Below are 12,105 nucleotides of genomic sequence, written 5' to 3'. Positions count from 1 at the left end.
CCCCAAAATTCAAAATAATCCCCCCAAATCGTCCCTAAATTCCTCCAAACTCCCCCAAAATCCCAAAATTCAAAATAATCCCAAAAGAAATCCCCTCAAATCCCCCCAAAATTCAAAATAATCCCCAAAAAAATCCCCCAAATCCCCCTAAATCCCAAAAAATCCCAAAAAATCCCAAAAAATTCTCCCAAATCCCCCCCAAACCTCCCCAAATGCTCCCAAATCTCCCCCAAAATTCAAATTAATCCCTAAAAAACCCCCAAATCTCCCCAAATTCCCCCCAAAATTCAAATTAATCCCCAAAAAAAATCCCAAAAAAATCCCCCCAAAAATCCCAAAAATTCCCCCAAATCCCCAAGAAAACGCCCAAAAATCCCCCAAAATTCTTCTAAACCCCCCCAAAATTCAAAATAATCCCCAAAAAAATCCCCCAAAAAATCCCAAATCCTCCCAAAATTCAAAATAATCCCCAAAATAATCCCAAAAAAATCCCAAAAAAATCCCCCCAAAATTCAAAATAATCCCCAAAAAATCCCAAATCCCCCCAAAATTCAAAATAATCCCCAAAGAAACCCCCCAAATCTCCCCCAAAATCCCCCAAAATTCAAAATAATCCCCAAAAAATCCCCCAAATCTCCCCCAAACCCCCCAAAATTCAAAATAATCCCAAAAAATCCCCCAAATCTCCCCAAAATTCAAAATAATTCCCAAAATAATCCCCAAAATTCTTCCAAATCCCCCCAAAATTCAAAATAATCCCCAAAAAATCCCCCAAACCCCCCCCAAAAATCCCCCAAACCCCCCCCAAAATTCAAAATAATCACTAAAAAAATCCCAAAATCCCAAATCCCCCCAAAATTCAAAATAATCCCCAAAAAAATCCCCCAAAATTCTTCCAAATCCCCTCAAAATTCAAAATAATCCCCAAAATAATCCCAAAATAATCCCAAACCCCCAAAATTCAAAATAATCCCCCCAAAAAATCCAAAAAAAATCCCCCCAAAAATCCCCAAAAATTCAAAATAATCCCCAAAATAATCCCCAAAATATCCCAACCCCCCCCCAAAATCCCCCAAAATCCCCCCAAAATTCAAAATAATCCCCAAAATAATCCCCAAAAAATCCCAAACCCCCCCAAAATTCAAAATAATCCCCAAAAAAATCCCCCAAATCTCCAAAAAAAATCCCCCCAAAATTCAAATTAATCCCCCAAAATTCTTCCAAATCTCCCCCAAAATTCAAAATAACCCACAAAAAAATCCCAAAAAAATCCCAAATCCCCCCAAAATTCAAAATAATCCCAAAAAATCCCAAAAAAATCCCCCAAATCTTCCCAAAATTCCCCCAAAATTCAAAATAATCCCCAAAATTCTTCCAAATCCCCCCAAAATTCAAAATAATCCCCAAAATAATCCCAAAAAAATCCCAAACCCCACCAAAATTCAAAATAATCCAAAAAAAATCCCCAAAAAATCCCAAACCCCCCCAAAATTAAAAATAATCACCAAAAAAATTCCCCAAATCTCCCCAAAATTCAAAATAACCCCCAAAAAATCCCCCAAATCTCCCCAAAATCCCCCCAAAATTCAAAATAATCCCCAAAAAAATCCCCCAAAAAATCCCAAATCCCCCCAAAATTCAAAATAATCCCCAAAAAATCCCAAAAAAATCCCAAAAAAATCCCCCCAAAATTCAAAATAATCCCCAAAATAATCCCAAAAAAATCCCAAAAAAATCCCCCCAAAATTCAAAATAATCCCCAAAAAATCCCAAATCCCCCCAAAATTCAAAATAATCCCCAAAGAAACCCCCCAAATCTCCCCCAAAATCCCCCAAAATTCAAAATAATCCCCAAAATAATCCCAAAAAATCCCAAATCCCCCCAAAATTCAAAATAATCCCAAAAAATCCCCCAAATCTCCCCAAAATTCAAAATAATTCCCAAAATAATCCCCAAAATTCTTCCAAATCCCCCCAAAATTCAAAATAATCCCCAAAAAATCCCCCAAACCCCCCCCAAAATTCAAAATAATCACTAAAAAAATCCCAAAATCCCAAATCCCCCCAAAATTCAAAATAATCCCCAAAAAAATCCCCCAAAATTCTTCCAAATCCCCTCAAAATTCAAAATAATCCCCAAAATAATCCCAAAATAATCCCAAACCCCCAAAATTCAAAATAATCCCCCCAAAAAATCCAAAAAAAATCCCCCCAAAAATCCCCAAAAATTCAAAATAATCCCCAAAATAATTCCCAAAAAATCCCAACCCCCCCCAAAATTCAAAATAATCCCCAAAAAAATCCCCCAAATCTCCCGAAAATCCCCCCAAAATTCAAATTAATCCCCCAAAATTCTTCCAAATCTCCCCCAAAATTCAAAATAACCCACAAAAAAATCCCAAAAAAGTCCCCAAATTTCCCCAAAATTCAAAATAATCCCCAAAAAAATCCCAAAAAAATCCCAAACCCCCCCAAAATTCAAAATAATCCCAAAATAATCCCCAAAAAATCCCAAATCTCACCCAAAATTCAAAATAATCCCCAAAAAATCCCCAAAGCCCCCATAATTCAAAATAATCCCCCCAAAAAATTCCCCCCAAAATTCAAAATAATCCCAAAAAATCCCCCAAATCTCTCCAAATCCCCCCCAAAATTCAAAATAATCCCCAAAAAAATCCCCCCAAAATTCAAAATAATCCCCAAAAAATCCCCCCAAAATTCAAAATAATCCCCAAAATAATCCCCAAAAAATCCCAAATCCCCCCAAAATTCAAAATAATCCCCAAAAATCCCCCAAAAATCCCCCCAAAATTCAAATTAATCCCCAAAATAATTCCCAAAAAAATCCCAAATCCCCCCAAAATTCAAAATAATCCCCAAAATAATTCCCAAAAAAATCCCCCAAATCTCCCCCAAAATTCAAAAAAATCCCTAAGAAAACCCCCAAAAATCCCCCAAAATTCTTCTAAATCCCCAAGAAAACCCCCAAAAATCCCCCAAAATTCTTCAAAATTCCCCCAAAATTCAAAATAATCCCCAAAATTCCCCAAAAAAATCCCCAAAAAATCCCCCCAAAATTCAAAATAATCCCCAAAATAATTCCCAAAAAAATCCCCCAAAAAATCCCCCAAATCTCCCCCAAAATTCAAAATAATCCCCAAGAAAACCCCCAAAAATCCCCCAAAATTCTTCTAAATCCCCAAGAAAACCCCCAAAAATCCCCCAAAATTCTTCAAAATTCCCCCAAAATTCAAAATAATCCCCAAAATTCCCCAAAAAAATCCCCAAAAAATCCCCCCAAAATTCAAAATAATCCCCAAAAAAATCCCCCAAATCTCCCCAAAATCCCCCCAAAATTCAAAATAATCGCCAAAAAATCCCCCAAAATTCTTCCAAATCCCCCCAAAATTCAAAATAATCCCCAAAAAATCCCAATCCCCCCAAATCCCCGTCCCCCACCTGGGCCCGATCTCCAGCAGGACGTGGGGTCCCTTTGGGGGGCTGAGGAAGCTCTGGGGGGCCACGTCCCCCCCCTCGGCCAGGGGGGACCCCAAAATCCAGTGCAGGACCCCAAACTCCTCCTGGCTCGGGGGGGCAGAGCCTGGGAATGCAAAAATAAACGTGAGGATTAGAGAATTCACCCCAAAATACCCAAAATAACCCAAAAATACCAAAAATTCACCCAAAAATACCCAAAATAACCCAAAATAACCCCAAAAATACCCAAAATAACCCCAAAAATACCCAAAATAACCCCAAAATACCCAAAATTCACCCCAAAATACCCAAAATAACCCCAAAATACAAAAAATTCACCCAAAAATACCCAAAAATACCCAAAATAACCCCAAAAATACCCAAAATTCACCCCAAAATACCCAAAATTCACCCAAAATTCACCCAAAAATACCCAAAATAACAAAAATAAACCCCAAAAAAACCACCAAAAAACAAAAAAAATCCCACAAAAAACCCCAAAAACCCAAAAAAATTCCCACAAAAAACCCCAAAAAATTCCACAAAAAAACCCAAAAAATTCCACAAAAACATTAAAAAAAATCCCCAAAAAAATGGGAATCCCAAACTCCTCCTGGCTCGGGGGGGCAGAGCCTGGGAATGCAAAAATAAACGTGAGGATTAGAGAATTCACCCCAAAATACCCAAAATAACCCCAAAATACAAAAAATTCATCCAAAATAACCCCAAAAATACCCAAAAATACCCAAAATAACCCCAAAATAACCCCAAAAATACCCAAAATAACCCCAAAAATACCCAAAATAACCCCAAAATACCCAAAATTCATCCAAAATAACCCCAAAAATACCCAAAATTCACCCAAAAATACCCAAAATTCACCCAAAAATACCCAAAATAACCCAAAAATACCCAAAATTCATCCAAAATAACCCCAAAAATACCCAAAATAACCCCAAAATACCCAAAATAACCCAAAATACCCAAAATAACCCCAAAAATACAAAAAATAACCCCAAAAATACCCAAAATAACCCCGAAAATACAAAAAATTCACCCAAAAATACCCAAAATAACCCAAAATACCCAAAATAACCCCAAAATACCCAAAATAACCCAAAAATACAAAAAATAACCCCAAAAATACCCAAAATAACCCCAAAAATACCCAAAATAACCCCAAAAATACCCAAAATTCACCCAAAAATACCCAAAATAACCCAAAAATACCCAAAATTCACCCCAAAATATCCAAAATAACCCCAAAAATACCCAAAATTCACCCAAAAATACCCAAAATAACCCAAAACTACAAAAAATTCATCCAAAATACCCAAAATTCACCCAAAAATACCCAAAATAACCCCAAAATACCCAAAATAACCCAAAAATACCCAAAATAACCCAAAAATACCAAAAATAACCCCGAAATACCCAAAATAACCCAAAAATACCCAAAATTCACCCAAAAATACCCAAAATAACCCAAAACTACAAAAAATTCACCCCAAAATACCCAAAATTCACCCAAAAATACCCAAAATAACCCCAAAATACCCAAAATAACCCAAAAATACCCAAAATAACCCCGAAATACCCAAAATAATCCAAAAATACCCAAAATTCACCCAAAAATACAAAAAATAACCCCAAAAATACCCAAAATTCACCCCAAAATACCCAAAATTCACCCAAAAATACCCAAAATAACCCAAAAATACAAAAAATAACAAAAATAAACCCAAAAAAACCCCCCAAAAAACCCAAAAAAATCCCACAAAAAAACCCTAAAACATCCCAAAAATCCCACAAAAAAACCCCAAAAAAACCCAAAAAAATCCCACAAAAAAACCCCAAAAACACCCAAAAAACCCCAAAAATCCCCCAAAAAAACCCCCAAAAAACCCCAAAAATCCCACAAAAAAAACCCAAAAAAACCCCAAAAATCCCACAAAAAAACCCCAAAAAACCCCAAAAATCTCACAAAAAAACCCCAAAAAACCCCAAAAATCCCACAAAAAAAACCCAAAAAAACCCAAAAAATTCCACAAAAAAACCCCAAAAAACCCCAAAAAATCCCACAAAAAAAACCAAAAATCCCACAAAAAAACCCCAAAAAAACCCCAAAAAATCCCACAAAAAAACCCAAAAATCCCACAAAAAAACCCCAAAAAAACCCCAAAAAATCCCACAAAAAAACCCAAAAATCCCACAAAAAAACCCCAAAAAAACCCAAAAAATTCCACAAAAAAACCCCAAAAAACCCCAAAAAATTCCACAAAAAAACCCCAAAAATCAAAAAAAATCCCACAAAAAAACCCCAAAAAACCCCCAAAACCGAAAGAAACCCCCAAAAACTCCAAAAAAAAAACCCCAAAAAATCCCAAAAAAAACCCAACCAAAAAACCCCCAAAAAACCTCAAGAATTACAAAATTCACCCCAAAATCCCCAAAATAACCCCAAAAAATCCCCCCCAAAAACCCAGAAAAGAACCCAAAAAAACCATGAAAATGACAAAATCCATCCAAAAGCACCAAAAATAACCCAAAACCACAAAAATCCCATAAAAACCATGGAAATCCCATTAAAAAACCCCAAAAATACCTAAAAAAACCAAAACCCATGGGAATCACAAAATCCCCTCAAAAAACCCCAAAAAATCACATTAAAGATCAAAAAAACCCCAAAAAATCCCAAATTGTCCCAAAATCCCGGGATTTCACCCCAAATCTCACCTGCCCAGCCCAGGGAGTCACAGAGCTCGCAGGTGACCCCAAAATCCCCCCAAAAACCCCAAAAAAACCCAAAAATCGCATTAAAAAATAAAAAAAAACCCATTAAAAATCCCCAAAAAAATTCAAAAAAATCAAAATAAATCCCAAAATGCCCCAAAATCCCCGGATTTCACCCCAAACCCTCACCTGCCCTTCCCAGAGAGTCACAGGGTTCAAAGGTGACCCCAAAATCCCCCCAAAAACCCCAAAAAAACCCCAAAAATTGCATTAAAAATTAAAAAAAAAATTAAAAAAAAATCCAAAAAAAATCCCCAAAAATCCCGAATTGTCCCAAAATCCCCGGATTTCACCCCAAATCTCACCTGCCCAGCCCAGGGAGTCACAGAGCTCACAGGTGACCCCAAAATCCCCCCAAAAACCCCAAAAAAACCCCAAAAGTTCAAAAAATAATCCAAAAAAAATCCAAAAAAATCCAAAAAAAATCCAAAAAAAATCCAAAAAAAATCCCCAAAATCCCGAATTGTCCCAAAATCCCGGGATTTCACCCCAAATCTCACCTTCCCAGCCCAGGTAGGAGCAGAGCTCGCAGGTGACCCCAAAATCCCCCCAATAAAACCAAAAATACCCCAAAAAAATCCCAAAAAAATCCAGAAAAATCCAAAATAATCCAAAAAAAATCCCCAAAAAATACAAAAAAAATCCTCCAAAATCCCGAAATGTCCCCAAATCCCGGGATTTCACCCCAAATCTCATCTGCCCAGCCCAGGGAGTCACAGAGCTCGCAGGTGACCCCAAAATCCCCCCTAATAAAACCCAAAATACCCCAAAAAAATCCCAAAAAAAATAAAAAAAAAATCCAAAAAAAATCAAAAAAAATCCAAAAAAAACCCCCAAAAAATCCAAAAAAAATCACCAAAATCCCGAACTGTCCCAAAATCCCGGGATTTCACCCCAAACCTCACCTTCCCAGCCCAGGTAGGAGCAGAGCTCGCAGGTGACCCCAAAATCCCCCCAATAAAACCAAAAATACCCCAAAAAAACCCCCAAAAATCCAAAAAAAATCCAAAAAAATCCAAAAAAAATCAAAAAAAATCCCAAAAAAATCCAAAAAAATCCCCAAAATCCCGAATTGTCCCAAAATCCCGGGATTTCACCCCAAATCTCACCTGCCCAGCCCAGGGAGTCACAGAGCTCACAGGTGACCCCAAAATCCCCCCAATAAAACCCAAAATACCCCAAAAAAATCCAAAAAAATCCAAAAAAAATCCAAAAAAACCCCCAAAAATAAAAAAAATCCCCAAAAAACCCCAAAAAAATCCCAAAAAAAACCCCAAAAAATCCAAAAAAAATCCCAAAAAACCCCCCAAAAAATCCAAAAAAAATCCAAAAAAAATCCAAAAAAAATCCAAAAAAAATCCAAAAAAAATCCAAAAAAAACCCCAAAAAATAAAAAAAAATCCCAAAAAAACCCCCAAAAAATCAAAAAAAAACCCCCCAAAAATCCAAAAAAAATCCAAAAAAAACCCCCCAAAAAAGCAAAAAAAATCAAAAAAAAATCCCAAAAAAATCCAAAAAAAACCCCAAAAAAATCCTAAAAAAATCCCCAAAAATCCCGAATTGTCCCAAAATCCCTGGATTTCACCCCAAACCTCACCTTCCCAGCCCAGGTAGTAGCAGAGCTCGCAGGTCACGGCCGTCACCGCCGGCTCCACGCCCTGAGCCGCCTTCAGGGGGGACCCCAAACCCGAGGGGACCCCGAGGTCGGGGTCGCCCCCCTGGGACCCCCCCAGGGTCTGGGGTCGGACGAAGAATCGGAGCAGCTGCATCTGAGGGGGGGGAGGGGCGTCAGGGGGACCCCAAAACCCCCCCCGGGAGAGACCCCAAAATCTGGGGGGGAAATTCCGGGATTTGGGGGGAAAAATCCCCAATTTTGGGGGGGTTTGGGAAAGAAAACGGCAAAAAATGGGGGAATTGCCCCAAAATTTGGGGGGATTTTGCCCCAAATTCCTCAAATTCCCCAAAATTCCTCCAAATTCTCCCCGAGTTTGAGGGGATTTGGGGTGACCCCAAAATCTGGAGGGGAAATTCCGGGATTTGGGGGAAAAATCCCCAATTTTGGGGGGGTTTGGGAAGGAAAACGGCAAAAAATGGGAGAATTGCCCCAAAATTTGGGGGGATTTTGCCCCAAATTCCTCAAATTCCCCAAAATTCCTCCAAATTCTCCCCGAGTTTGAGGGGATTTGGGGTGACCCCAAAATTTGGGGGGAAAATCCGGAGGGAATTTTGGGATTTGGGGGAAAATCCCGAATTTTGGGGGGTTTGGGAATAGAAATGGCAAAAAATGGGGGAATTGCCCCAAAATTTGGGGGGATTTTGCCTCAGGTGACCTCAAATATGGAAAGAAACCAAAAAGATTTGGGGTGACCCCAAAATTTGGGGGATCCCAGAGAAAATTCCCAAATTTGGGGGATTTTTCCCAAGGAAATCCCAAAATTTTGGGGAATTGACCCAAAAATTGGAGAAATTTTGCCCAAAATCCCCCCAAATTTGGGGTCTCCAACCTCTGGGACCCCCAAAATTCCCTGGGACCCCCCAAAATTCCCCCAATTCCCCCCAAATTTGGGGTCTTCAACCTCTGGGAACCCCCAAAATTCCTCGGGACCCCCCAAAATTCCCCTAAAAACCCCGAAATTCCCCCAAATTTGGGGTCTCCGGCCACCAGGACCCCCCAAAATCCCCTAAAAAGCCAAAATTCCCCCCAAATTTGGGGTCTCCAACCTCTGGGACCCCCCAAAATCCTCAAATTCCCCCCAATTTTGGGGTCTCCCACACCTGGAACCCCCAAAATTCCCCTAAAAACCCCAAAATTCCCCCCAAATTTGGGGTCTCCAGGCACCAGGACCCCCCTAAATTCCCCCAAATTCCCTCAATTCCCCCCAAATTTGGGGTCTCCCACACCCGGAACCCCCAAAATTCCCCTAAAACCCCCGAAATTCCCCCAATTTTGGGGTCTTCCACCTCTGGGAACCCCAAAATTCCCCCAAATCCCCCAAATTTGGGGTCTCCGGCCACCAGGACCCCCCAAAATTCCCCTAAAAAACCCGAATTTCCTCCAAATTTGGGACCCCCCCGACCCCTCCGTGCCCCCCAAATTCCGCCACGTGCGCCCCACGCGCGGCCCCTCCCCCCTCGCCCCTCCCCCTCCCGGGGGGTCCCCCCGGATTTTTGGGGTCCCCAAAACTCCCCCTCCCCTCCCCCACCCCGGTACCTCCCGCGGGTTTCGCCGATTCTGCCCCAAAACGGGGCCGGGGGGGCCCCAAAAAGGGGGGGAGGGGCGGGGGGAGGGGTGGGGGAGGGGCTGGAGCTCGTGGCCACGCCCCCTTTATCCCCACCCCTCCCCCACCCCCGGACACCCCAGAAAATGGCCCAAAATCGCCCAAAATTCACCCAAAATGGCCAAAAACCGCCCAAAATTCACCCAAAATGGCCAAAAATCGCCCAAAATTCACCCAAAATGGCCAAAAACCGCCCAAAATTCACCCAAAATGGCCAAAAATCGCCCAAAATTCACCCAAAATTGGGGTTTTTGTGACCCTGGGATACCCAAAATGCCAAAAATTCACCCAAAATTCCCCAAATTCACCCAAAAAGTCCCAAATTCACCCAAAAAGTCCCAAATTCACCCAAAATTGGGGTTTTTGTGACCCTGGGGGTCCAAAAATGCTCCAAATTCACCCAAAATGTCCCAAATTCACCCAAAAAGTCCCAAATTCAACCAAAATTTACCCAAAATTCACCAAAAATTCACCAAAAATGCCCCAAATCCGTCCAAAATTCACCAAAAATGCCCAAAATTCACCCAAAATGTCCCAAATTCAACGAAAATTCACCCAAAATTGGGGTTTTTGTGACGCTGGGGGTCCCAAAATGCCCCAAATTCACCCAAAATGTCCCAAATTCAACCAAAATGTCCCAAATTTGTCCCAAATTCACCCAAAATTCACCCAAAATGTCCCAAATTCACCCAAAATTCACCCAAAATTGGGGTTTTTGTGACCCTGGGGGTCCCAAAATGCCCCAAATTCAACCAAAATGTCCCAAATTTGTCCCAAATTCACCCAAAATGCCCCAAATTCAACCAAAATTCACCCAAAATTGGGGTTTTGGTGACCCTGGGACCCCCCAAAAAGCCAAAATTCACCCAAAATGTCCCAAATTCAACCAAAATGTCCCAAATTTGTCCCAAATTCACCCAAAATTCACCCAAAATGCTCCAAATTCACCCAAAATTCACCCAGAACTGGGGTTTTTGTGACCCTGGGATACCCAAAATGCCCCAAATTTGTCCAAAATTCAACCAAAATGGCCCAAATTCGTCCAAAATTCACCCAAAATTTGGGGCTTTCACACCTGGGACCCCCAAAATTCCCCAGAAAAAATTCGGGGAGGGGTCCCGGGAGGTTTGGGGGGGTCCCAGAGCCCAAATTTGGGGAAATTATGGGGATTTTGGGGATTTTTGGGAAAATTTGGGGAATTTTGGGGGTCCCGGGGGTCCTAGACCCCAAATTTGGGGGGATTTTGGGGATTTTGGGAGTTTTTAGGGAAAATTTGGGGAAAATTTGGGACTTTTGGAGGGTCTTGGGGGTCAGAGGCCACAAATTTGGGGGAATTTGGGGGATTTTTGGGGCTTTTCATGGAAAATTTGGGGAATTTTGGGGGTCCCTGCGGTCAGAGACCCCCAAATTCGGGATTTTTGGGGGAATTTTGGGGTTTTTAGGGAAAATTTGGGGGAATTTGGGGATTTTGGGGGGGTCTTGGGGGTCACAGACCCCAAATTTGGGGAAATTTTGGGGATTTTTGGGGTTTTTGGGGAAAATTTGGGGGAATTTTGGGGGTCCCGGGGGTCAGAGACCCCAAATTTGGGGCAATTTTGGGGATTTTGGGGGGGTCTTGGGGGTCACAGACCCCAAATTTGGGGGAATTTTAGGGATTTTGGGGGGGTTTTAGGGAAAATTTGGGGGATTTTGGGGGGTCCCGGGGGTCCCAGACCCCAAATTTGGGGGAATTTTGGGGATTTTTGGGAAAATTTGGGGGAATTTTGGGATTTTTAGAGAAAATTTGGGGGAATTTGGGGGATTTTTGGGAAAATTTGGGGGAATTTTGGGGTTTTTGGGGAATTTCGGGGGGTCCCGGGGTGGGGGGGGTGGGGATGGGGGAGGGGCGCTCCTCCCCCCGCCCCTCCCCCCGCCCCTCCCCCCCTCCAAGGCCGAACTCGCCCACGTGACCCGGGGGGCGGGGGAGGGGCGGGAAGGTCGCGGGTGACGTCACTGGGAGTGACGTCATCGATGTCGCCATCCCCGAGTGGCCTTGGGACCCCTCCCCCCCTCAAAAATCCCCTCGGGACCCCCAAAATCCCCTCGGGACCCCAAAATCCCTCCCGGGACCCCCAAAATCTCCCCCAGGACCCCCAAAATCCCCCCCAGGACCCCCAAAACCCCTCCCGGGACCCCCAAATTCCACCCGGGACCCCAAAATCCCTCCCGGACCCTGAAATTCTCCCCCGGGACCCCCAAAATCCCCCCGAGGACCCCCAAAAATCCCCTCGGGACACCAAAACCCCTCTGGGACCCCCAAAATCCCCCCGGGACCCCCAAAATCCCCTCGGGACCCCCAAAATCCCCCCCGGGACCCCCAAAATCCGCCCGGGACCTCCAAAACCCCTCAGGGACCCCCCGGATCTTCCCAAAGACCCCTCGGGGGGTTCCGGGACCCCAAAATCCCCCCGGGACCCCCAAAATCCCCCCCGGGACCCCCAAATTCCGCCCCCCCCCCACCTCGGGGGGTTCCGGGAGCTTCCCGCGCGTGGGGCTTGGCCACGCCCCCTGGGCGGGG

The 12,105-nt window shown here is 42.7% G+C and overlaps 1 protein-coding gene across 4 annotated transcripts in view; it reads right to left on the bottom strand.

The window, feature by feature from the left end:
• Positions 1 to 12,105, bottom strand: part of PFAS (phosphoribosylformylglycinamidine synthase) — an 82,057-nt gene extending 69,952 nt beyond the window's left edge. For 2 of the 4 annotated variants that reach the window (XM_086871734.1, XM_086871736.1), the window contains exons 1-3: positions 12,048 to 12,094; positions 7,868 to 8,039; positions 3,460 to 3,601 (exon numbers count right to left, since the gene is read on the bottom strand). In XM_086871734.1, the coding sequence (XP_086727860.1) occupies positions 3,460 to 3,601; positions 7,868 to 8,039 (314 nt within the window). In that variant the 5' untranslated portion in view covers positions 12,048 to 12,094. Of the gene's footprint in view, positions 1 to 3,459; positions 3,602 to 7,867; positions 8,040 to 12,047 lie in introns of all 4 variants that reach the window. The other 2 variants (XR_015281515.1, XM_086871735.1) reach the window with 2 other exon arrangements.

The sequence above is a fragment of the Cyanistes caeruleus genome, chromosome 37 (genome assembly GCF_971803275.1).
Source record: "Cyanistes caeruleus chromosome 37, bCyaCae1.hap1.1, whole genome shotgun sequence".
Lineage (NCBI taxonomy): Eukaryota > Metazoa > Chordata > Aves > Passeriformes > Paridae > Cyanistes > Cyanistes caeruleus.
The sequence above is the reverse complement of the archived record's forward strand: the minus strand, read 5'-3'. Positions and strand labels throughout refer to the sequence as shown.